The 26712-nt window shown below is 41.8% G+C and overlaps 1 protein-coding gene across 2 annotated transcripts; it reads left to right on the forward strand.

The window, feature by feature from the left end:
• Window positions 1-5950: 5950 nt before the first annotated feature.
• CUNH2orf49 (chromosome unknown C2orf49 homolog) lies at window positions 5951-16406 on the forward strand. 2 transcript variants are annotated; one of them, XM_039232659.1, is made up of 5 exons: window positions 5951-6120; window positions 8408-8574; window positions 10796-11171; window positions 13306-13380; window positions 15080-16406. In XM_039232659.1, the coding sequence occupies exons 1-4, from the start codon at window positions 6022-6024 to the stop codon at window positions 13360-13362; spliced, it is 699 nt and encodes a 232-aa protein (XP_039088590.1). In that variant the 5' UTR covers window positions 5951-6021; the 3' UTR covers window positions 13363-13380; window positions 15080-16406. The 2 variants fall into 2 exon arrangements, with proteins under 2 accessions (XP_039088590.1, XP_039088589.1); XM_039232658.1 differs by having other exon boundaries at window positions 5952-6120; window positions 13306-16406.
• Window positions 16407-26712: the final 10306 nt, after the last annotated feature.

Below are 26712 nucleotides of genomic sequence, written 5' to 3' on the forward strand. Positions count from 1 at the left end.
TAGAAGAACAGAGCAGGAATAAGAATCCAAAATTCAACAACTAGCCAACGTTTTTCTATATAAAATCAAATTCTATTGATCAAGTAGTTTATGGAACACTGTGTTCTGCCTTAAACAATCTAGAAGTGAAACATGTATTAACAACAAAGAGGGGAAAGAGTTGATTCCGAAATAATTATTTCCTTTATGAAAAGCTTACCATAGGATTCTTAAAATGGCAAGCTCTACATGTGGACACTATTCCACCTAGAAACATCTGCTCTGGAACTTTCTGAGACTTCAGTTTCACATATGACCTAGATGTAAGTAGCTATTCCATAAAGGGCAATTATCTGCATCAGTCTCATTCCAAATTCCTCATGTTATTTTGATTGGTTATATTGAAGAAGAAATATCAAAGTCATATGTTTTCCAAAGGAATTATTAACCTCATTTATTAATACTTAGCAAATATCCCTAGGGCCGATACCAAGCATGTTAGGAGTATTTTTACAATAGACAAAAGATGAATTCTAACAGATTAATGATGATTAAGAGTTGAAGAGATACAACTGAATCCTTTCATAGTTCCCAGCTACTCCCTAAACTTAATATCCTCTAGTATACCTCCTCACACTTTCTCTGGGTTCCTTGCTTCCTCACTGGCTATAAACTCCTGGGGGCAACTAGTGTGGCTACCATGTTCTTGCTGGGTCTCTCTGCAAGAAAGTGGGAAGCACTCAAGCAATTTTGAAAATTCCTGATGCTCGGGGCACCTGGGTGGCTCAGGTCATGATCTCATGGTTCCTGGGTTCAAGCCCCGCCTTAGGCTCTGTGCTAATAGCTCAGAGTCTGGAGCCTGTTTCACATTTCGTGTCACCCTTTCTCTCTGCCCCTCCCCCGCTCATGCCCTGTCTCTCTCAAAAGTAAATAAACATTAAAAAAATTTTTAACTCCTAATGCTCAATATTAATAAACTAAGTTATCTTTAAAAGATAGGCTTTAAAAGAGGATCTTATTGCTAAGATACTGTTACTCTCATTAATAAGCGGATGTGTTGAGTTCACCTCTCCAATAAGTTTGGGTATCATTTTAGAAGATGAAGTTAAGAAAAGTTACATTGATGATTATATTTTAGCAGACATAGCTCACTACACTAAGTGTATCAGCACATTTAAGGATACATACACATATATTCATATACTTGTAATCTAGATTCAGTAAAAAACTTTTTGAACTATTATTCAAGTCAACTACTTCTTGAGAAACCCCTGTGTGCCAGGTGCTATGGTAGAAGCTGTGGGGGATACTGAAATGAAGAACACAGCCCCCACCCTCATGCAGCTTAATTTAGTGCAATGGTTTGTAAAGTATGGTCGATAATCAATGGTATCAACAGCATCTCCAAACCTGCAAATGCAAATTCTCGTGTCCCTACTCCAAAACTCCTAAATCAGAAACTGCAGGATGGGGCCCAGCAAACTGTTTTTCATAAACTCTCCAGGCGACTGATACTTTCTCAATTCAGAGAAACCCTGATTTAGTGGAACATGTGGAAGAAATACCCACCTAAACAGCCCCTAAAGCAAAGAATAATGTACTCTGAAGTCTGGTGACAGGAGAGCTCAGTCAAGAAGTGTCTGTGAATCAGAAAAGGTTTGTTCATCTTCATTCAGCACTGGCTATTGGCCTTATACTGTGTGCCAGGCACTGTGTTAGGCATGGAGAAGCCAAAAATGAAACACTGTTTCAAGGAGCTCATTAATGGTGACCTATGAGATGTGTAGTTTACGTATGCAAATGTATATTATTATCTGATTGTAAAAGGAATAAGAAATAACAATAAAACTATAGTCATTAATTATTATTCTGGTACCGAAGGTAGTTATTTGAAATTCAAAGCAGAACTGTGGTTTTAAATACCTAAAAACACAGGTCAAAATGTGAAGTATTCTTTAAAATTGTTACATTCACTTTGAAGCTCCTTAATTTTATCTATACTCAAATATATTTTTGACAACTAATACTAAAACATTTGGAACATCAGTATCTTATTTTTTTAAATGTTTTATTTTTGAGAGAGTGCAAGTGGGGGAGGGACAGAGAGAGAGGGACAGAGGATCTGAAGCGAGCTCTGCACAGACAGCAGAGAGCCTAATGTGGAGCTCAGACTCACAAACCAGGAGAACATGACCTGAGCCAAAGTCAGACGCTGAACCAACTGAGCCACCCAAGTGCCCCTGGAACATAAGAATCTTAAATATTACACTACCAATAAGAAGAATCAACACTCAAAGTTTTATCAGTACATATTTTGTTCGTGACTCATTCATTCAGCATTTACTGAGCACCTACTAAGTGCAGGCATCATGTGTACTACTGACCAGGTAAGAGGTTCAAAGGAAATGTATGGACTTGTCCTAAAAGAACTCGTAACCTAGTGAGGTGATGATGCCAGGCAGGGCAGTGTCTGTTGCTTTCCCTCTGTTTGTTCTTGTCAACTATGGGCACCAAATAAAAATGTTAAAGAATAAAACCCCACGCAGGGTGCCTGGGTGGCTCAGTCGGTTAAGTGTCCAACTTCAGCTCAGGTCACGAGCTCACGGTTCGTGGGTTCGAGCCCCGCATCAGGCTCTGTGCTGACAGCTCAGAGCCTGGAGCCTGCTTTGGATTCTGTATCTCCCTCTCTCTCTGACCCTCCCCTGTTCATGCTGTCTCTCTCTCTGTCTCATTAAACATTAAAAAAAATTTTTTTAAAAAGAATAAAACCCCACGATCTTTGAGTGAAGGGAAAATTCTTATAATACTGAACCTAAAAACTAACGGTTACTATTTAATACTCACAGGACACAGCATAGCAGGAATGAACCTCAGTCTACAAACTCAAATGTGTAACAAATAGAATTTTTTCTATAACTGAGCTTTATTTCTTTTTCAAGCCCTCCCACTGAGCTGTAGTGACAATAATCTTATCAACAGAGGCCCTCTCCCTTCCCCAGGGCGGTGTTAGGTGTTAATCAGGTTGGGGGATTTCTCAAGTGCCAAGATGAGAAGCAAGAGAAGTCAGGTCCGGGGTGCCTGGGTGGCTTAGTGGGTTAAGTGTCCGACTTTCGCTTAGGTCATGATCTCGTGGTTCGTGGGTTTGAGCCCCATGTCGGGCTCTGTGCTGACACCTAGCTCAGAGCCTGGGGCCTGTTTCAGTCTGTGACTCCCTCTCTCTCTGACCCTCCCCTGCTCATGCTGTCTCTCTCTCTCCTAGAAATAAATAAAACATTTAAAAAAAAAAAGAGAGAGAAAAATCAGGTCCTAGCATCACTGATCCCCACAGGGATGTGGAGATGTTCTTTGTCGACTGTGGCATTTGGTTTTTAGTTTTATGGCTTCGGTGCTGACAGGCCTGGCTGGAGGGTCAGGGAATGTCTGGGCTTCCTTGCTCTGTGATGCAGCAGAAATCTCTGCGAGGTGGCTCTTCTGCCTGGACATACTTGAAACACCACATCAGAACTTGTTAGAAATGCGAATTCTCCTCCACCCTGACTTCCTACATCAGAGACTCTGATTAAAGCACAGTCACCTGACCACAAGTTCTCTGAGGCTCCACTCTCCCAGGCTTTGCCCAGGATGGAGTGGGGACAGGCTTTTCCAAATAGTCCTTCCTTCCTTTGGAGTGTTAGAATCTCACTCTATTTCCTCAGCTCTGAATCTTGACGGGTTTTTTTTTCCCTGCCCCAGGGAACAGTCTCTCTAGAGATTTTTGATTCCAAGGCAACTGGAATTATCTTAATGGATTAGTTTTAAAGCAGAGAAGTACTTCTGGGAAATTAGGAAAAACGGAGAGAAAGAACAGATCTTACCTGCTGCAAAATGTTTTTGCTGAGAAAAAGCTTGAGGCTTTAGGTTAGGTGATTGGTTCAGCAAATCACAGGGAGAAAGAGCGCAGGAAGAACCTATAATCCCATTTTCAGACTCTTAAAACTCAATTTTTCCCCCACCAACACCACTATCCTGCCACTTGCCTCCTTCGTTGATGGTCAATAGGCTACAACAAATCTCCAGGTAGTGGCTACAGAGAAGGCGCCTTAGATACTCTAGCTCCAATCGCACCACATTGTGGGGTGGACTTACAATTCCTATTTTACACGTGAGGACACTGCAGGGGGAAGACATGAAATATCTGTCCTAGGTGAATGTTGAAGCCAGATTAGAATCCAAGTCCGAGCCACTTGAGAGCCTGCCTTTTGTCCAATTCTCTCAACTGCCTCATAATTATGGTCAAATACTTTCTAGAAACCAGCTACTAGTTCCTAAGTACCTGCTCCATGCCAACTGTGTTATAGAATCTGTACTCCTTTAATAATTCTTCACAAATCTTAGCACAGTATTTGTTTCTGATAGACTGAGGCTGAGAGACCTGAGTAACTCATCCAAAGTCTCATTTTGCAGCAGAACAAATTTGAACTAAGGTCTAGTTTTCAAGGCCAGGCTCCTTCCAAGACAACTGCTTTTGCCATTAAAATGATGTGCTTTTCGGCAAAAGAAATGGGGGATAATACCACCAGTTACACTAATTTCACTATTGTTAAGAAAACGTAGGGGTACCTGGGTGGCTCAGTCAGTTGAGCCTCCAAGTTTGGCTTAGGTCATGATCTCAGGTTCATGGGTTTGAGCCCTGCGTCAGGCTCTGTGCTGACAACTTGGAGCCTGAAGCCTGCTTCAGATTCTGTGTCTCCCTCTCTCTCTGCCCGTCCCCTGCTCATCCTCTCTCTCTCTCTCTCTCTGTTTCTCTAAAACAAGTAATTTTTTCAAAAAAGAAAATGTAATTCGATTTTGGTTATAAAATGCCATGATCCTAATACCATGAAGTTAATGCCCTGAATTCCAAATTAGAACATCCACATGCCTGCCTCAACTGGGTCTAAAACTCTGCTCTATTTTGGGCAAGTCATTTTAAATGTCTTTCATTCAGATCAGCTTCCTCATCACTAATATGAAAGGGCTGGACTATATTTTAAGTTTCTGCCCAGCTGTGAAATTCAATTTCTAGATGAAAGTATCACATACATAAATGATTAAGAAAAATTACAAAACATCTCTCACTTCATCTTATATTTTTAAGTTTTTTAATGCAATAATTTTCAATAAAATGATACATCATAGAGTATTTAGAATAAGCATTTAGAACACGCCTGTAAGTTTGTTTTAGATGTGCCTAATATTTTGGAATATGTATCTCTTCCACAAAAGATCAAAGTAGGAAAGATTTTTTGGTGAATTACCAAGGATTAGATCAGAACTGAACGTGCAACAATCTACTTAAGCCAGAACTGTTCCTTCATTGCAGTTACAAGTGCAGAGAAAACGTACTTGTCAGTGCTGCTACTTCCTCATTCTCTGATCTGGGGCGAATTACCCTGTCTGTTGCCTCACCTGAAAAATAAGCATTCTGGTAATATACACCTCATAGTGCTGTTCTGAGGGAGCAAGATTATCCATATAAAATCCAGTACCTCGCACATCGTAAATGTTAACAAATGTTTGCTATTGTCACTGGCAGTTTCGTTATTATTTTCACATGCGAGCAGGTTAGTTCGGAATATTATTTCGGGGAATATTTGAGCTCCTACGACCTGGGAGGCCAGGACAACTTCAGAGGCGACCACAGTTACACTTTGGGTACCGGACGTCGGGCTGCCTCGCCTCTTTCCCGCGAGACTGCCCAAGGATTCCCTTTGGCCTCTGCCATTGGACGTCACAGGAAGCGCGACCAATCGTGACCCGTTCTGGGAACTTCGTTTTCCCCTCTCTTCCTGCAAGGCGTCAAATGCCTATCGTTTCTCCTGCGGACCTCCCTTTCGCTTCTATCACCCCCAGATGTCTCCCCTCCGCATGATCTAACCCAATACGCAACAGGCCGCGAAGAGCCGAGCGGACGCGTGACGCACCAAGAATGACGTCAACGAGGCCACGTCCGTTGCGTCACTTCCGGGACGCTTCCTTCGCGGAGCCTTGTGGGTAGCCGGCCGGGGTCTCCTGGCGACGACGATGGCGGGGGATGTGGGTGGTCGCAGCTGCACGGATTCGGAGCTGCTGCTGCACCCGGAGCTGCTGTCCCAGGAGTTCCTTCTCCTCACCCTGGAGCAGGTCGGGCGCCCCGGAGCGGGTGGGCCTATTTGCGAGAGGGGTTCGGACTTGAGCCGGCCCCAAGTAATCCTCGGTGGCGGCGGACACACCCGCTTTTCCCGCCCGGTTTGTGTCAGTGTCCGCTCCACACGGACTGACCAACTGTCCCCACGCCCTGTTCGGGAAAGAAACGTCCTTAGACTACCGGGAATTTCTGGGCATTAGGACTTACCTTGTTTGGGTCTTTGATGGCTCCGACACAAGTCCTAGGCGACTCCCGTGCGGCCGTGTATGAGAAAGGGCCTGAGGAAGAAATGAAGGGTAGAAATCAGAGACGGTCGGGGCTTTGGAAAGCATCGGAGAAGTCGCCTCCATAGTCTCACCTCGTTTTTAAAGATGAAACGGAGTCTCAGAAAGGTGAAGTGACTTATTTAAGGTCGCACCATCGGTAAATGGTGCGGCTGGGAGGAGAATTCAGGACTCCTGGCTCTCAGTGCAGCATATCCTGTTTTCGAGCTAATGTGGTCTGAGAGTCAACAAAAGATAAGACAAAAGAAGCGATGAATTTAGTTTAAAGTAGTAGAGAATTACTGAAAGTTTCTATGTGATTTCAAGTAGCTTGTTGTGTTGTTTTCCTTGTGTTTTCTCCTCAGTACTCTTTCTCTAACTTCCTCAAGCGCCCCACAGATTTATTGACATCCGTTACCTTTCACCTGAAGTTTCAAACTTTTTAGGTATATCAGAATAACTCTAGGGCTTGTTAAAATACAGATTGCTGGCCTCCATCTCCAGAGTGTCTGATCCAGTAGTCCTGGGGTGTGGCCTGTAATTTGGCATTAACAAGTTCTTGCTGCTAGTTCCGGACGGCAGTTTGAGAATCACCACCCTGGAGCAATGCTTCCCAAACTGATGTGCCTATGAGTTCCCTAGGAATATTATTCAAGAGACTCTCCAGGGTTTTTCCATATCTCAGTGAACAGAAGGTGAAAATTGACAATAGAGGGTGGTCAGGTGTAAGAGAGAACAGTACTATTTGTGCTTTTAAATTTTGAAGAAAAGAGTTAAGTGGGATAAGTTTATCAGAGGACAAGATTGGGCTTGTTTTGCCAATTAAGCTGAGCACAGATGTTTCCAGGCTTTTCTGAATTGCAGTTGAGGAGTCTGTGATCTCATTACCATCTTCATTTTCCTTTCGAAATCCACACTCTATCTGTAGCTACTCCTTTTTTATGCTTTATGTTTTTCGTGATGTTGAGAGCAAATTGGAAAATGAGAGAGAATGAGGTAATATTGACAAAGTTGGTGGATAGTGACAGGAAGCTACTAAAGGACTGGTGAGGAGCACCTGGGGGGCTCAGTAGGGTAAGCTCCCACTTTGGCTCAGGTCATGATCTTGCTGTTCATGAGTTTGAGCCCCATGTCAGTCTCTGTGCTGACAGCTCAGAGCCTGGAGCCTGCTTCGGATTCTGTGTCTCCCCCTCTCTCTGGCCTTCCCCTGCTCATGCTCTCTCTCTCAAAAATAAATAAACATGAAAAAAAATTTAATAAAAACAAAGGACTGGTGGAAACTTGGAGGGCAGGCTGTAAGGATACACTGTTATCACGAGGGTCACAGGGCCATCTGAAATCTTGGTGGTTAACTTCAATTTAAGAAGCATTACTAGGGAGACATGGGAAATGATATACAGTCCACTACTTTGATCGTGATGGTAACACTCTGGGTAACCTTTTGACACCGTGGGGTAAATTGTCATCATTGTTGGAATTCTTTTGTCCCGTTTCCCCAGGCAGTCTCCCATTTTCCGTTTACTTCCTAGGTTAAGATGATGCTACCGGAAATGGTCTTTGTGCCTGCTATGCTGGCTGACCAGTTGTGGACTGCTGTCCTTGTCACACTGAACATATGACCATTGTCTTTAAGACGTGGCTGAACCCAGTATTTGCAGAGCTGAACCTCTCTGTAGTAGTACTCCTTGTAGTATATAGTACGGTGTAGCACTGCAGTGTACTCGAAGTCCCTGTAAGTCTGTGTGAGACTTAGATAACAATCTGACTTAACAAATTTTATAATTATATTAAATATATAATAATAAATTTAAATTATAAGTGTATTATATTGATTTCTATGGTTATAAGTTATATATAAAATTAAAAATACATTTTATAATTATAAATAACTTAGAAGTTATTACCAAATTTGATAATTATAACATTTGTTATTTAAGCACAAATGTTCTGCCCTGTTACATAGGTAGTAATTAAAACCAAGGATGTTATTTTGAAATTACTTTTGTTTCCTTTTCCACAGAAGAACATAGCTGTTGAAAATGACATAAGAATAAGCAAAGACAATCTTACTGATCTTTATGTTCAGCATGCAATTCCGTTGCCTCAGAGAGATTTGCCAAAGAACAGATGGGGGAAAATGATGGAAAAGAAAAGAGAGCAACATGAGGTGAAAAGTGAGACTAAAAGGTACTTTTCAGTGGTTCTGGTTTATATGACTTACCAGTTTTGCTTTTCTTCTTTTTCTCCAGGTGAACTTAGGTAAGAAAAATTCATTTGCTCAACTGTTTATTGAGCACCAGGCACTGTACTTAATAGCATGAATAAAACTGACAGCATTCCCTGCTCCCTTTTTAATTGGGAGAAACGTAATTTCGAAAGTGAAATAAAATACATGGTCCGTTATGTAGTGATAGTAGGTGTCATCATAGTGGTAGTACGCAGAAAAATGCAGCAGGGAGAGAGGTTACCATTTTAGGTAAAGTGGACAAGAACAGCCTCACTGAGAAAAGACATTTCCACGGAGAAACCTAGAAGGTAGAGAGCAGTCTAGCATTCCAGACCAAATACAAGAGTCCAGAGTGTGCCCATGATAAACCAAGAACAAGAAAGAGGCTATCAAGGCTGGTGTGGAGAGAATCTAGGGGAGAGTAAAGAGGTTTATTGGAGGTGAGTAGCGGAGATCGTTGGTTAGATCCTCTAAAGCTGTGTGAGTCCTTGTAGGAACTTTAGCTCTGCCCTGAGATGAGAAGCCACAGATTTTGAGCAGAATGACGACACCATATGATGTACATTTAAACAGCATCACTCTGGCTGCTCACTGAGAAGTAATGTAAGGTAGGGGGAGGGGAGTAGGGAAGCCAAAACAGGAATCTGTACTGTGATCCAGGCAATAGATGGTGGTGACTTTGAGTGAGCGAGTGAATTTGGTAAGAGGTGGTCGGAGTCTGGATTTATTTTGGAGTTAGAGCCAACAAGATTTGCCGAACTGTGAGAAAAAGGTAGAGTCAAGTTAAGACTTTAAGGTCTTTGAATAATGCAGAAATGAAGGAACTGTCCTATAGCTTCGGGGACACTGTTTACAATTTTTAAATTTCAGAAAATATTTCATAAAACCAGAAGCAAATGAATTTCCTTTTTTAAAGGAAGGCTACGTTTCTTTAACAGTGATAGTTTAATGAGGACAAGGCATCCTAACATCCCTGAGTGGGCTCGTTATTTCTCTTCCAGTGTCTGTTTTATCCCAAGTGGGTGCTACTGATTAATTACTGAGTTTATTTTTGGAGGTTTCTGTTTGTAAGGTACTGTCACAGGCAGTACACCAGTGATTGTGGGAGAAGATGGAATGAGGGGTGAGTGTGAGGGAAAATGCTGGTGGTGAGTTGAATACAGGTTTTAATCTGTAGTTACGAAGAAAAACTCATGATTGACAGGGAGATTACTCCTCCAAGTGTGAAAACAATTGAAGAATATAACATGTATGCTCTTAGTCTTTCAGAGAATAGGGTCTTTCTTTTGATCAGGAACACATTCAGTTCAGATCAAGGATCCTTTTAGCTTGATGGTTACATATTGGTATAGGCTCCTTATTAGAGTTAGCTTTTGTAAATCTGTGGATTACATCCCAAGAGGATGCTTATGCTTCTGGTCCCTGGACCACACTTCGAGATGTAAGACTAAAGCGGTCTTCCTAATAAATGGCCGCGCAGGTTCTTACATGTTCAATAAAAAGGTTGTTTTTTTTTTTTTCCTTTCCCCAAGAACAAACCTGTGTGTCACTTGAGGTGTAATGAATAATGGACAGATGAACGCTCTTATCATTTATCTTTGTGACTCAGAGTGGATATTTGGTTTTCAGAAGCTAAATATGAAGACTTGCCAAATTTTTAAATGAAAACTCTACAGATGTTATAGTTACAGGTTAGAAAATGCTTTGGCTTTAGAGAACTTTAATGAATAGAATGTTCTGTCTCATTGTAGACTGCTGCTGTGGTAGTCTTGCTATAGTCTCGATAGTTTATTCTTTCTAAATAGTAATTGATACATAGTCAAGATAATTCTATCAGTTAGATGGTGATTTTTAAAACTTAAATTTTTTTTTTTTAACACTAAGAATCTAGTTTTAAGTTCTAGGGTTAATTGGTTGGTTTATGTTTTCAAAAGATTTGTATCTTGTGTGTACATTAAAGTTAACTTATGTTTCTTGCCAATATTTTAAACTCTTAAGCCCTAGAAAATTATCATTTCATTTAGGGTGACCATAGAACATTTCATTCCCAGGAGTCCTACTTAAAATAAGATTAGTCTTAGCAATATGTTTTTTTGGTCATTGTTTTCGTTTTGAGCTCTCGAGAATGAATGGGTTTGCCATTCCAGTGATGTTTCCGTGAATACACCTCTGTGCTTGCAGGGGCGGCACTGTGGATGGGTTGAGGAAAAGACCCCTCATTGTGTTTGATGGAAGTTCAACAAGGACAAGCATCAAAGTGAAAAAGACAGAGAATGGAGATAATGATCGACTCAAGCCTCCCCCTCAGGCAAGCTTGACCAGTAATGTCTTTCGAAAATTATCAAATTCGTCTTCAAGTGTTTCACCCCTCACTTTGTCTTCCACTTTGCCTGTGAACAATACAACGGAACATAGTAATAATGACTCTAAGCAGAACCATGACTTAACTCATAGGAAAAGTCCTTTGGGTCCTTCAAAGTCCCCACCTTTGTCCCCTGTTGGAACTACTCCAGTGAAGTTAAAGCGAGCCGCTCCTAAAGAGGAAGCTGAAGCCCCGGTAAGTGTGCGGTGATGTCTGTACTACTGGGAGATGTGAATGAAGTCTTGGAGCGGTCGGCCTCGTAGCTGAGCCACAAGCAGATTTGAACTCTTAAGGGATGTCTTTACATGTCATCTCTTGTGTTTGAATCCTGAACTATAAAATCCATGATGATAAGTTAACAGTTTTTAAGGTACACTCCATTTGTTTCTGCTTAAAATGTGTAGAGTGTCTTGGGCACTTTTCCTAGCTTTTTCTCATTTCTAGATCCTTTATCTTAGAACTCAAAGAGGAAAATATTCCTTTGTTAGCAAAGCTTAGAATGTTAAACAATTTGTCCAGGGTCACATATTTATTAAGTAGCATTTTAGAGCTTGATCTTTAGTCTGTCTGTTTTCCATTTAACCTTAAATGACACTAGAGTGTTTAGGATTTTATCACTTAGCTCCCCATCTCAAATTTACCTATCCTTGGAGGGTAGAGGAAGTTGAGGGGAATCTACTGTGTTAACCATTTAAATGCTTGCATTTCATACACTGGCAAATTTGGTATAGATAGGCAATATATTTAGAGTTTACCTAGAATTTAAAGAGATTGTGTGTGTGTGTGTGTGTGTGTGTGTGTATATTTGATCCTTCCCTAGACTTGTCAGAATTTTATTTTACTTTTAAATATCCAGTTTTGTAGCTTTTACTTTTTGTCTTAGTCTATGTAGGCTGCTATAACAAAAAATAACATTGATTACACAACAGACATTTATTGTTTATAGTTCTGGAGGCTGGGAAGTCCAGAATTAAGGTGCTGACAGGTTCAGTGTCTGGTGATGGCTCACTTTCTGGTTCATAGCTGGTTGGTTTGCTGTGTTCTCACCTGGTGGGAGGGGCTAGTAAGCTCTCTGAGGTCTCTTATAAGGGCCCATTCATCAGAGCTCCTCCCTTGTTATTTAAGCACCTCCCAAAGGCCCTCCCTCCTCATTCCATCACCCTGGGGGTTAGGTTTCAACCTGGGACTTTCAAGGGAGCACAGGCGTTCAGTCTCTATGGTATTCCATTAGTATTGACTTTATTCTCCTCTTGGGATTGTGTGTCAGGAGGATCAAGACTCAGACTATTTTAAATATTCTAAAATAGTAGACCCTGAGAAAGAAAAGTCCTATGTGACCAGCCCATGTTCCTATGTTAGTTCATCCTTGCAGTGACTCTGTGACATGGCACAGTTCTTTTCTCGTCTCGCAGATGAGGAAATAGCAGCTCAGGTAATTTAAATAAATTTGTCCAGAGTGTCAGAGTTACTAAGTGGCCAGTCTGCAGTTTGCATTCAGGTCTGTCTCACCTCAGTGCATGCACCTCTGACACCGGGCTGCCTCTAGTCTGACTGACTTCAGTCACTTTTGTGGGCAGGAGGAGGAGGGTGTCAGAGAAGAGAGGGAAGAAGAGAAAAGGTAGGAGGAATAATTTAGACCTCAAATATTACAATAAAGAGTTAGCCTGAAGGATCTTTTCTTTCTGTCTGTTAAAAAAAGTATTTTAAAATTAAATTTATTATTTTTTTAAATATAGTTTATTGTCAAGTTGGTTTTCATACAACACCAGTGCTCATCCCCACAAGTGCCCTGCTCCATGCCCATCTCCCATTAAAAAGCATTTTTCTACTCGGAAAAGTTTTATTCTTTCAGGTGTTGTATTTATTTTTTTAATTTACGAGTGTTAAGATCTTGGATTGTGAGTTTGAGGAAGGCGATGGGGTAGGCCGGAAGGAAGCAGGTCTGGAACCCTGTTAGTGGTTTCCAATCCTGAATGCGCCTTAGAATCACCTGGAGGAGCTTCCAGAAAACCCAGACAGATATCAGAACTTCTGTCCTGCCACCTCCTGTGGATTCTGACTTAATGGGTTGTGGGATAAGGCCCAAGCCTGGGCACCTTTTTAAGTGCTGTGGGCCGTTCTCATCTGCCCACATTAGAACTATAGCTGGAAAAATGGGTCGCAGGGGGTTTGCTTTTTTCCCTAAGCTCCTAAAGTCTTTTCCCACCAGGTGGCAGCAGTGAGCTACCACACGTGGATTAGTAGTAGACTGGTGGTTTAGAGTGCTCATTTCAGGTTCATCTCTGACATTTCTGCAGGTGTATACTGATTTCTGCTCATGTCTTTTCAGAATAACCTGAAGCCCCCAGAAGCAAAGAGGAAGATACAACATGTTACGTGGCCGTGAAGGAAAGTTTCCAAAAATGTAAATATAACTGTAACTGTAGTTTTCCAAGCAAGTTCACATCTATTGACAGTATTTACAGAGATCCTGATTATTGTGGAATTTTCTGAAGAGGTTTCAAATTAGGTTTGAGAAAGTAGTCTTTCCTTTTCCCTTCCCCCATCCCTCCCTTCTTTTTTTTTTTTTTTTAATTTGCCTTTTCTCTGATTTAGAAGGAATTTCTTTTTAAACAAATGGCTTAGTGTAAGTCATTTATAGTGATCCTAGTCATTAGCTGTAAGTCTGGTATGAAGCATCTGATGAATTTTATGAATTATTCTCAGCCTGTTTTAGTCTTTGGGGAAATTTGAGATTTTATTTAAACTCAAATATTTTAGAAGTTCACAATTTTTATTTCTTTTCCCTCGCAAAAGAATTGAACAGTTTATCCCGGTATTTTAATAAATACTGCCAAACTCCTCCTCGAGGTTCACCAAGAAAAAGAGTATTTGTAGTGCTGCCAATAAATTCAGAACATACAGATGAAACTGCTGTTCTTCAAGTGCTTACATTGCTTTTTCCCAGAAAAACCAAAAGGTACATCAGTGCTTGCTGTTGCTCCTTCCCGTGCAGTCATAACGGAATCGGTCTGTTAGGCGCTGACTGGTCGTTCTCACAGCTGGTCCGCCCTTTCAGATGTCTGGGCTGTGCAGCAGCCCTGCCTACTGTTTTCGTGAGTGGTCCGTGCTCCCACTCTGAGCGCAAGGATCACTCCTGCCCAGGTGCTGCAGCTTTTCAAAAAGAAGCCGGCTATAAAACCTCAGGTGTGGTCGTGTTCAGGGTGGCGCCTGATGGCAGATGGTTTAGAGACTAGGAAGGAGGTGATGGAATCTGAGAACTTTAGAGAGTCCAGGAAGGGTAATGGTGAGCGGCAAGCTTAGTGTAATCTGGTAGGCAGGCGAGGAGAAGATACTGAAGCCTCAAGTCACCCCAGAATGACAGCATTGGAGCCGAGTACCAGCTGGACAGGGCTCCCCGCTGGGATGGCAGGGACAGCTCCGTAGGACAAACAGTTATCCACTGAGGTCGAGTGGTGTGACCAACCCATCAGTGGGAAAGTAGGGTATACCTTAGAGCCGTGAGTTCTCGCGTCCACATTTTTGCCTTGTATTTCTAACCAAGTGCAGAGGATACTTCATCCTTTAGGTGACAGATCTTCAAATGGGGGTTCGCCTCTACCTTTGACAGCAGTCTCCTTCCTCTTTTGATTTGTTAAAACAAGTATTTTAGTTCAGCTATTAAATAGCCTTACAAAAAATTCATTCAGCCTTGCAGGTACGTATGGTACTAAAACTTTAACCCTCCAGTTTTTAGCCATTCTGCCTTTATCCAGTCGATAAATCTATACATACAAGAGAGAATTGGTACGTATGATGTGTTGCATAAATAATTGACGTGATGGTGAATTGGTTAACTATAAAGGTATCTGCAGGGCTGATACGTGTAATATTGTTGAAGGACAACTGTAACCTTCTACATAACTGTAAAGGGAGATTTTAACAGTGCAGAAAATAGGGTAGAATGACAAATTAGATTTTATATCCAGTTGTCCCTTCTGCTTCCATCTGCATTTCTCTCGTAGTTAAGAGAGAGTTAGCCATTTGACAGTTTTAAGTCAGTGGAAACTTAGTTTTAGTTACTCAAAAAAAATTAATTTCTAATTTGTATATTTAACTTACAGAGTAGGTTGGTAACAACAGCTGAACTGTGTAACGTTGCTTCAAATTGAAGTTTATATTATGAACATTCAGAATCAATGCTCCTATAGCAGCATATTATTGAGCTATTTTGAGTTTGAAATGTGGAGAAGTGCGAAACCACGGACCATATATTACCTAATCCCGACGTCTCAAAGCGCGGTGCCTTCTCAAGGTGTTTACGTACAGCTGGCCTTCAAGTGTCTTCCTCCACGTAACGACGCCTACTGAATGATGGGAATCTGAGGCAGAAGTGTTGGGAATCTTAGGTTTTGAAGGGTTGCTTTTGTGTGTTTTAAAGCTTACAAGGACTTGATTTGAGTGGCAAACAGCTTTGGAATACTCTTGACTCACAAACATGGTACTATTGTTACTAATGATTTCCTGTTTCAACAGATCTAGCTTTTTTAAATTATTGCGGTAGGCAGACGAATGGCATTTGTGCCAGTGAGTGGCTTCCGAGGTGTAGTCACGGGCACTTTACCACTTCCTGCCACTGGCAGGGGATCTCGCTCTTTTCTTTCCCTACTTCTGTGTTCCCCGTTTCTTTTTTCATACTCTCCTTTCCCATATTTGAACTTCCTTTGCCTCCATTTTCCATCCTCCATTCTGCAGAGCCTAAGCGGCAGGCTTAGGTTTGCAGGTCATAGGGCTTGACCCCACACATTTCTTGAGGAGTGCAGAGAGGATGGACCCTGGCCCTCTTAGATTTGAGGGATCATAGACCGCCATGTGAATTCTGGAAATCTCAAGCCCCTGCAGCACCAAAGGCCCTAAATTGCTTCCCAGTGGCTGGCAAGGCAATACAGTTTACCAAAATAGCTTTATGAATCTAGACAGCTACCAGGCACTTTGGAAAGTAGGTTCAACTACCACTATGAGGCCATAATATTTTTGCTAGTATTAAAATTCCTCAGAATTATTATTTGAAATAATAGTTTGGTTGATTTAGTTTTGAGAGAGGATTCTAAAACTGGTCTAGAGACTCATTCAATAGCAATGATCTTTTGAAAACTTACATTAAGTAAAACTGCCAGTAGATTAAATCATACATGTGTAAGAGCTTCCTCTATTTACTACTGCAGAACTTCAGTAATTTTTAGAGGTTACAAAATGGTCAAAATGTTTTTAAGCGTGCTCTTTTATTAAATGCTTGTGCAGGTTTTGTAATTCAGTACAGAGAGTTTAACCTTGTAATGTACATTTTTGTATGTAAAGGTCTTTTAAGTAGCCATATCCTTATTTAAATAAACTGAATAAAATTATTGAGTAGGGCTGTCGTTCATAAAAAAATAAAGTGGAAAAACATTCTGTAATGACTTGGTCTCCTTTTATTTGAGCAGGCTATACCGAGGAAAAGTATCACTCTTTACAGTAAGACCTTCTGTACCAGTATTGACTGGGACCAGGCATGATGCCCATAGTCTGGCCATATCTTGGGGACCCTGCTGTGAAGTAGTGGTGGGCTAGAGTGGCTTGGTGTTCGGGAGAGCCTGATGCCACAGGGGCTGACATGCCGACTGCCATTGTGGATGCAAACAAGTCCCTCGGATGGATGGGAAGTTTATCCAGTGTAAGCTTTCCTAACAAACTGGAACAAACCAGAGGTTCAGGGGAAAGGTGGTGTTTGGGTCTTTAAAAAGTAAATCTCTAAACTGGTTATCTTAATGTCGGAAACCGAAGCTCTGCATTAACTGACTTGTAAACACCTCAAGGTACTTTATCTACCTTGAATTTTTAAAAACTGGTAATTTTTTAGAAGGGGACAGAAGAGACCTTTATTTTCATTTACGTTGTTTTTTACCAAAGTGCTGTTTACTGAAGCGCTCTGCTTTTCCAGTTGTTATCGAACCTGGTTGTCTATAGTATTGTGGCAGAAAAAATAAAGGAGCGTTAATTACATTCCTGCACAGTGAAATAATGGATCATCGTAATGGTGGAAAGAAAATCAACCCAGAAAATGAAATAGTGAGAGATGGGAATGTAGGGTGAAGAGCTGCTTTCTAAGTATACGGGTTAGGGGACGCCTGGGTGGCTCAGATGCTGAGATTAAAAAAAATTGTTTTTAAGTCTTTTGTAATTTTAAGGAAACTCCACCCAACATGAGGCTCCAACTCACGACTCCAAGATCGAGAGGCACATGCTCTACTAACTGAGCTGGCCAGGTGCCTGCCGAAAAGATGATTTTTAAGGGGACAGTTAGGGAAAGCTTTCAGGAAAAGCGTGGCACATGTGATACATTTTAAATGTCTACATATTCTTTGTTGCTTCTATCAGACATGGCGTCTGTTTCCTGCTGCTTGAATATAGAGCGGTCTTGTGATTTGCTTTCATCAGATGAATGCTCCTCTCACTGGGACCCCTTCTGCAGCCACCTGAAAAAGCCTGCTAGAGAAACATATGAGCAAACAGCATTCACTAACCACCAAGTGTGACCTAATCCCCCCACCCCGCTCCAGCTGCCAGGCGAGCACAGCCCCCCATGAACGTCCAAGGTGAGACCAGCCCAAATAGACTCCGAGTATCCTCAGCAAACAGAATAGGGGCTGCATTAAGCCACACTATGTGTCGGGGATGGTTTGCTACCTAGCATTAGAGAACAGTGGATAAGAACAGAGTGAAAGCAAGGGGGACTTAATAGGGTTTTAGAACCAAGAAAAGGGTTTTAGAATAGAAAGACTGCAGCTCCCATCAGTGAAAATAGCAGAAAGAGTAGAAGAAAATGAAGCCAAAGCAGCTAGGCAGGGGCTGGGTTCTGTGGGCCACGGTCAGGACTTTGGATTTGATTCTAAGAGCAGTTGGAAACCATTAACTGTGTTCAGACTTGACCAAGCATTTAGCCAGAAGGAAATGAGACTGGCTCAATAAAGTATGTAATGGCTCTAAACATCTTTTTCTCTGGTAAAATTATCCAAGTTTTTTCATTTTGTGTTTCAGTCAATTTGAACTAAAATATTTCTATTTCTTTGACTAATGATTAATTAAACCTGAAGAAACTAAAACGCCAATTGTGGTAAAAGGTATTTTTCGTAAATATAGAAACACCATATCTAGCCAAGCTTTCTGTCACATCTGTCCTGCCCTGCTATGGAATTTTTTAAATAAACTTAAAAAATAAACCTTTTATTTTAGGAACGTTTGAGACTTGTAGAAAAATTGCCAGGATAGTACAGAGAGTGCCCGTATACTGCACACCCAGTTTTCCCTATTACTGATGTATACTGGTATGGTTCGTTTGTGGACTTCCAGTCAATACCGGTACATTATTATTAGCTGAAGTCATAAAGTATGAGTTTATTCATACTTCCTTAATTTTTATCTAATGTTGCCTTTCTGTCCCAGAATCCCATCCAGGACACCACCTTCTATGTAGTATCCAATACCCTACATACACTATATTATATGTACACACAGACTCCTTAGAGTCTCCTTAGGCTCCCCTTGGCTGTGACCGTTTCTCAGACTCTCCTTAGATTTTTGATGACCTTGACTGTTTTTTTTTTGTCTTTATTTTGAGAGACAGAGACAGAGCAAGCGGGGAAGGGGCAGAGAGAGAGGGAGACAGAATCTGAAGCAGGCTCCAGGCTCTGAGCTACCACCACAGAGCCTGATGCAGAGCTCTAACCCAAGGACTGTGAGATCATGACCTGAGCTGAAGTCGGACACTTAACCAACTGAGCCACCCAGGCGCCCCATGACCTTGACTGTTTTGAAGCAAGCTGGTTTGATAGGTATGGATGTCTTTCCGTTCAAATTTGTCTTACGTTTTTCTCATGATTAGACTGGGGTTATGAATTTGGGAGGGAACATCACCGAGGGAGAGTTCCACTTTCATCACATGTTAAGAGTACATGCTGTCAACATGATTTAACTGTTTTTGCAGTTAGTCTTGGTCACCAGGCTTAGGTACTCTGTGTTGGGTTAATATAAACCTACTCTTTTTCCTCCTCTTCCTACTTTGTCTTTGGAAGGAAGACCTGAGTAGAGAATTATGTTCCACCTTTTGAGCCAAGTGTTCTACATAAATTACTTGTAATTATTCTGTGCAGATTTATCTATCCTATTTTTTTATTTAATAATTTATGTCAGGCTTGACTTAGAATCTTACAGCGTGGGTTATAAGCCAATGCTTTTTTTTTTTCCTCAAATTATTCCAGCTTTGGCCATTGGAAACTTTCAGTTGGCTCCTGTGTCCCTATCTTGACTCATCATTGTGGTTTCTTTTGAGCACTTCCTTTTCCTTACTTTCTAGCACTTCCAGATGCTCTAGGTTCATCTTATAAGCTTCCTGCCCCAGTCCTAAACTCAGCCATTTCTCCATGGAGTTGTGGTTCCTTTTATTGAGGAATAGTATTAGAAAGCAAGGTCTGGATGCTAAGAGTGGGGTGTTGTTGCTTCTAGATCTCAACTGACAGAGCAAGGAAATAGATGTGTGTGTATACTAACCCTGTATATACATGTACCTTCAACATCGCTATGCATAACTATCTCTGGTAAGTTAACGTGAGTTCATACTGATATCTCCAACTTGAATCCATTACCTGTGGAACATTCTAGACTTCCTTGCTTGTCTGTAATTTCCCACCCCAACAGTAAGAAACCCAGCTCCCACTGTCCACCGTCCATTTACTTCATTGTTCAATTCCCCTGTGCAAAACATTACCACTAGAGTACGGTGCTTATGTATAGTTCTGTTTGCCTTTATTCTTACAGATTCCTCGCATTTCTGGTGTCACTTAAGTCATTATCACTTACAAAGATAGGTTTGCAGTTTTTGTTTTTGTTTTTTAATATTTTTTATTTATTTCTAGGAGAGAGAGAGAGACAGCATGAGCAGGGGAGGGTCAGAGAGAGAGGGAGATACAGACTCTGAAATAGGCTCCAGGCTCTGAGCTGGCAGTCAGCACAGAGCCCAACACAGGGCTCGAACCCACGAACCGCAAGATCATGACCTAAGCGAAAGTCGGATGCTTAACCGACTAAGCCACCCAGGCGCCCCAGATAGGTTTGGAGTTTTACCATTGTACTGAAAAAGAGAATGTTACGTTAACTTTTCTCTATTAATCACAAACAAAATGAACTCCCTGGAAAAACGTATCATTCATTCAACAGGTGTTTGCTGTATTTTCACTCTTCATAAGGAGTTGGAATAAGACATTCCCCGCCCTCAAGAGGCTTTATCCTTTTATTAGTCCCAATTGTTTCAGTCTTAAGTATTCAAATAATTTGAGAAGGAAGAACATCTGAAGAATATTCAGTAGTTAAAGTCACAGTATTCTTCATTCTAGATAGTTTACTAGGTATGTTTTTAATTCTTTGAAACCTGAGGAAGCCAACCCAAAACAGAATGGATTTTTCTTTTAGAAGATCCCCTGGGGAAACTAATTAGTTAATTAATTTACATGACCTGTGTTTATTTGAGACAAATCAAAACAGGTAAGTGTTGGATTGGGTAGTAGAAGGCTCCACATGTGCAGGTGTGGCCTCTCATGGACAGGGGGCCCTGAGGAAGGGCATCTCCTGTCCCCTGGCCTCTCCACTGCCTCTCTGGTGGGGAGCAGAAAGTGTAGGGGGGGCAGAAGGAAGAGGGGCTCAGGTTTGGGTAGTTTTTTGATAGTTGACTTATATTTGTTTCAGGTGTAGTACATAGTGATTAGACAGTTATGCCTATTATAAGATGCTCACGTTAAGAATAGTCACCATACAGTGTTATTACACTATTAGTGACCATATTCCCTATGCTGTATTTTTCATCCCCATGACTTACTTATTTTATAACTGGAAGTTTATACCTCTTAATACCCTTCATGTATTTTCCCCATCTCCCCACACCCACCCTCTCTGGCAGCCACCCTTTTGTTCTCTGTATCTATGAGTCTGTTGCTGTTTTTTTGTTGCTGCCGTGTGTTCGTTTGTCTTGTTCCTGGATATTTTTTTATCCATATGCTTCTAACTGTAATTGCTGATAGATGTCTGGGGATGCAGTTACATTGCTCTTATTTTTGTAACAGGGTTTTATTTGTTATTCCCTCCCAGTTTCTTTGCCACTCTTAAAAAGCTCATTTTCTTAGTTTATGCACATTTTGTCATGTGTATTACCCGGATGTTTCCTCAGTGTTTCAGCAGAACTGCTGTGTATTCAGAGAGGGTATTTCCTCTGTAATCATCTCTTCATGTAAGAAAATAATCCGTGTTTTATTTTAGATATAGTACCTTCCCTGAAATTTATTAAGTCCAATTATGGGTTTTTCTAGTTCTTTTCCAGTGGATGTTATTCAGACTGTAAACACAATCTAATCCCACTTCCTGATTTTCCAAAAGAGGAAGCCGATGCTGGAGGAGGAGTGGCTTCTCTGAAGGCATGCGGTTTGACGGTGGCAGCGCAGTGACTGAAGCCGACATCTCTTGTGCTTCTGTGTTAAGCCAGAGGCAGGTCCCTTTCTGGAAGTCGCCCCAACCCAAGCCCTGGAATAAAGCACACCGTGGTGCCAGCTTTTGGAAAAGCAGTTATTCAAAAGGACAGTCAGCCTGGGTGTTACAGAGGAGAGATATAAGTATTACAAAAAATTTATAGGAGGTGGCTTTTTACTGCCCTCAAAAAATTCTCATCAAGCTAAAAGTTGGGAGACCTGGGTTCTAGCATGTTGGCCTGGGTAGCCTTGCGTCAGCTTTATTCCTCCTGTGCTCCCATTTCCTCCTCTGTCAGGAAGCAGGCTTCTCTCCGACCCTCAAGTCTCTTCTAGACCTTCGTTCCCTATATTTCTACCGTATACTGATCCCGGAGCCCCCAGTCTGTCATTTAGTGGCCAGGCAGCAAATGAGAGAAACTTGCCCTTAGGTTTCAACAGGCATCACTAATGCTTGAGAATTGATTTTATGTTTTGTATATTTTAAGTTTCCAAAGGAATATGATTCACTGGTAATAAGTTAATACCACATCTATTCTACTGTAGCTAATTTTTAAAAATCTCCTCAAAGGGAATTAGGCTGATTTATGACTTGAGGGTGGCCCTGTGCTTACAGACTGGGTTGTGTCCATCTGTGGCGAGGCAGTGATGGATTCTAAATATACTCCGGCTTCACCCGTGTTGATGACCAGGCTTTCTCTGCTGGCCCCAAGGGCTCTGCTTTGCCAACAGCACTGCGGACTTTCACAGACACGTTTTTGAAGTTTTACAAGAGATAAAGCTGTCGCTAAGGACAATATTGAGACGCTGGTCATCAGCCTACCTCCAGGGCTCATCGTATCAGAGTACATACATGCATTGAGCTGCTTGCTGTGTTCAGGGTCCATGCAAGGTCCTGTGAGTTCGTAACCATCTCAGGAGATTCCCCGGGAGTAATCGAAACCGTCACCCTTGAAGGAGGGCAGGAGAGACTGAAGAGAAAGGCAGGCCTCTCCAATTTGGTGGTAGGTGGCAGTTTTAGTAAGCAAAGGGAACTTCTATATGAGGCTTGTGTTGAGTGGCACAAGACGAAGTGATCCCTGTGCCTGGCTTCCAAGTCGTAAAAGATTACAAAGAGGCCTTAACAGGGTTTAGTCACATACACTGTGTGGGTGTTCTCAACTGCACATCACTATCTCAAGGCTGTGTCCTTGGGGCAGCCTCTGGGAGGGGGGAAGGCAAGCTGCATTCCCGCATTCCATGGGCAGGGGAGGGAGGGAAGCACACAGCTTGTGTGCAACCAGCAGTCTCTTCTCTTTGATGACTTTCCTCAACAGGTGACTGCCTCGTAAGGAAACCTGTTTGCTTTCAGTTAGTTCAGTGACTAGATTTTCATGATTTGGGTTGAAGGTAGGCTAGAAGGAATTTTACAGTATCCTTGGACATCCAGGTGGCTCAGTTAGTTAAGGGTCCGACTCTTGATTTCAGCTCATGATCTCACAGTTCTTGAGATTGAGCCCCACGTTGGGCTCTGCGCTGACACTGCAGAGCCTGCTTGGGATTCTCTCTCTCCTCTCTCTGCCCCTTTCCCCCCCTCAAAATAAATAAATAAACTTAAATATCTTTACAATATCCTAACTATTAAATATTACCACAAAGTGTAAGTAAATAATTTGAATAAATATATAACTTGTTCTATAAGATAGTTCTGCATTTTTTTTTTAATGTTTTATTTATTTCCAGGAGAGAGAGAGACAGCGTGAGCAGGGAAGGGTCAGAGAGAGAGGGAGACACAGACTCCGAAATAGGCTCCAGGCTCTGAGCTGGCAGTCAGCACAGAGCCCGACGCGGGGCTCGAACCCACGAACCGTGAGATCATGACCTAAGCGAAAGTCGGACGCTTAACCGACTAAGCCACCCAGGCGCCCCGATAGTTCTGCATTTTTAAATCGAAGCTCCAACATACTAAAATAGGTAAGAGTAAGGTAAGTCTCAGCATTGCAGACGGAGTCACAAAGAGAGAAATTAACAATGTCTGTCATTTTCTTATGCCAAACCATAGAGAAAGCAGATGACTTTTTAAACGTAAGGAACAATTCTGTTGGAAAAAAAAATGTTTAAGGGGAAAAAAGCACTCAAGCGCTGACAGTCACAAGTCAGAACACTAGAATCCGAAGCAGGCCACTTTGAGGCTCTGTCAAAAGTGAGCCGTAGTCTTGGTGACCATGATGTAAAGTACAGAGATGTCAAAGCCCCATGCTCCCCGAAATAGGAAACCTAACAGCTAAGACCCCAAAGAGCAAACCCCATATGGTAAAGGTAAAGGCGAAGAAAACCTCCCCTGCTGAAGGAGGGCGGGAAGACAAAAAGGAAGAGAAGAAAGAACAGGAAAACAGGAAGGAAGAACAGGAAAGGGAGCAGGGGAGGTGGTGGAGGCTGGAAGCAAGCAGGTTGGCATTCCATGGGCAGATGTGTAGCCACAATTTACACCACCAGCGTGGTGAGAGAAACACAGGAAGTGGCTGGGAAGCGGTTCCGGTTTGGCGGTGCTCCCGATGTGTGGCAGAAGTAGTAGAAATCGTCATCCTGAGCCCGAGGAAGCCCCCACAGATTATTTTTTAAAGTCAGTGACTAACCCAGATCAAAATTACCCAAGCCCACCAGGAAACACTGCACCAGCCATGAGGCACAGTGGAAGCATCAGGTGGTAGAGACTGACCTCCAGAGCCTTCACGTATTAGGATAACCAAGTAAAGATGAGGCAAGTTTGCTTGCTTTGTTTCAAGAAAAAGGTAAGCTTTAAAATAATTGTTCAGTAGAGGAAACTATAAAAAGCATAACCTACATATTTTTTCTTTTATTTTTTATTTTTTAATGTCTATGAGAGAGAGAGAGAGACAGCGTGAGCAGGGGAGGGCCAGAGAGAGAGGGAGTCACAGACTCTGAAATAGGCTCCAGGCTCTGAGCTGGCAGTCAGCACAGAGCCCGACGCGGGGCTCGAACCCACGAACCGCGAGATCATGACCCAAGCGAAAGTCGGACGCTTAACCGACTAAGCCACCCAGGCGCCCCATAACCTACATATTTTATGTATTTATGTTTTTATTTATTTGAGAGAGTGTGAGCAGGTGAGGGGCAGAGGGGAGAGAAAGAATCTTAAGCAGGCTCCACCCCCAGTATGGAGCCCCATGAGCCCCATGCAGGGCTCAGTCTCACGACTATGAGACTATGAAAAAAAAAACCTGAGCCAAAATCAGGAGTCAGATGCTTAACCAACCTAGCCACCCAGGCGCCCCCATATTTTTATTTTTATTGAGGTGTCATACACTACCATAAAGTTTTAAAAGTCTTATACAGAGTGAATATATATATATACCTAAATATGTAACCACTGTCCAGATCAAGGTATAAAGCAAGGGTTAACAAAATTTCTGTAAAGGGTCAGGTAATAAAAATGTCTTGTGGGCCACACGATGTGTAGAGGGGTGGACATGGCTGTATTCTGATAAAACGTTTAAGAAAACAGCAGTGTGCAGGATTTAGCCATGGACCATAGTTTGCCAACCATAATACAGAACATTTCTAACATTCCAGAAGCTTCTCTCATGTCTTCCCAAGAGGTAACCACTATTCTCCTATCTCTATAGTTTAGTTTTACCTAACACCTGTATGATGCACTTCTGTGTTTATTTCATAATTTAATAAAAAGTGTTAATAAAAAGTATTATCATGGAACTGTATTATTTTAGAGCCAGTCAGAAATATCATGCAGTGTCATGATTCCCAGTTGATAGAAAGCTGAGTAGAGTCATGCTGGAAGGAGACCCAGGTTTTGAGTGTGGTTGGACTCAAACTTCAAAGTCTCTCCCTTAAAGTTTGTTCAGTTTCTTGGATGGGTTGATTAGATTAAAATTTTTCATCAAACTTGGGGAAGTTTTCAGCCATTGATTAAAAATTTTTTTCTGTCCCTTTTCTCTTTCCTGATGCTCCCATTATACATATGTTGGTTCACTTAACAGTATTTCACATTGCTGTGAGACTCTGTTAATATTTCCTCACTTTCCCCATTTTTCAAATATCAGCATCTCTGTTGATCTATCTTCAAGTTCACTGATTTGTTTGTTCTTCTCTCAACTCAAATGTAGTGTTGATCCCTTCCAGTGAATTTTCCATTTTGGTTACTATACTTTTCAACTCCAGAATTTCCATTTGACTTTTTAATAATGTTTATCTCTTTATTGGTGTTCTCTGATGAGGATTGTTATTATATATGTTACTTTAAATTTTTTAACAGTTAAAAAGTTGTTTTAATTACTAGAAAATGTTAACCAATCAACTCACATTTGTTCCAGTTTCACGCGAAGACAAAAAACTGGGGACAACTAATTTAAACGAATATATCTATTTTTAGAATAATTGTATTTGCAGAAGTCTCTCGCAATTAAAGTCTTATCATGAGGTACAATTCTAGTGTCTTTCTGTTTCATCATGAGAACTGCAGTAGCAAAGTGCAACAATTTTCTGAATATTTTAAATATTAATTTTCTCATACTCATTAGTGTAAGAATGCTTTTGTTAAAAAATTTCACAAGCCCTAACATGTTATCCAAATTTAAGCCTTAAAAATAACCCAATATTCAACATGTTAAGTCTCCCTATTCTGAAACTTAAAACTAAGATTATTAGTTTGCTTATGTTTGGGATTTTTAAAAACCAATCACATGCTGCACTATACACATCGTGGATATTATTTGAGGGTCAAAGTCTAAAGCTCAGAATGGTTCAGTCTGCAGGGAGCAGCCAGATGGCCAAATGTGAGAGTCCCACGGCCAAGATGCATGTCGGGCGAAACGACCAGGAGCCAGACTCCAATGAGCAACGGCAGCTGGAGGACTCCTGCACTTAGCGGGGCGCCCCAAACCTCTGCTGCCCCCAGTTTCCCAGCGTGCCCCGACCCGCTCCGTCCTCGCCTCCGGCCCGCCCCTTCCTTCCGGGCTAGCTCCTGCATTGCCCGCCCAACTCCAGACTATGCTGAGTGACAGAAACCAAAACCCGGCACCCAAGGAAGGCCTGGGTAAGAAACGACGCCCCACCCTGCCAAGAGGAGCGGCTCATTTAGAAAACTTGGCGGCAAGTTAACATGAAGCTCGGAGGCACATACCTTAGATCTTCGTTAGTACCCTGCCACCCAGTAATCTCACCTTTTGTCCTTTGGCAGGCCTCTTTAAAGC

The sequence above is a fragment of the Hyaena hyaena genome, unplaced genomic scaffold, assembly GCF_003009895.1.
Source record: "Hyaena hyaena isolate Hyena2069 unplaced genomic scaffold, ASM300989v1 scaffold_68, whole genome shotgun sequence".
NCBI lineage: Eukaryota > Metazoa > Chordata > Mammalia > Carnivora > Hyaenidae > Hyaena > Hyaena hyaena.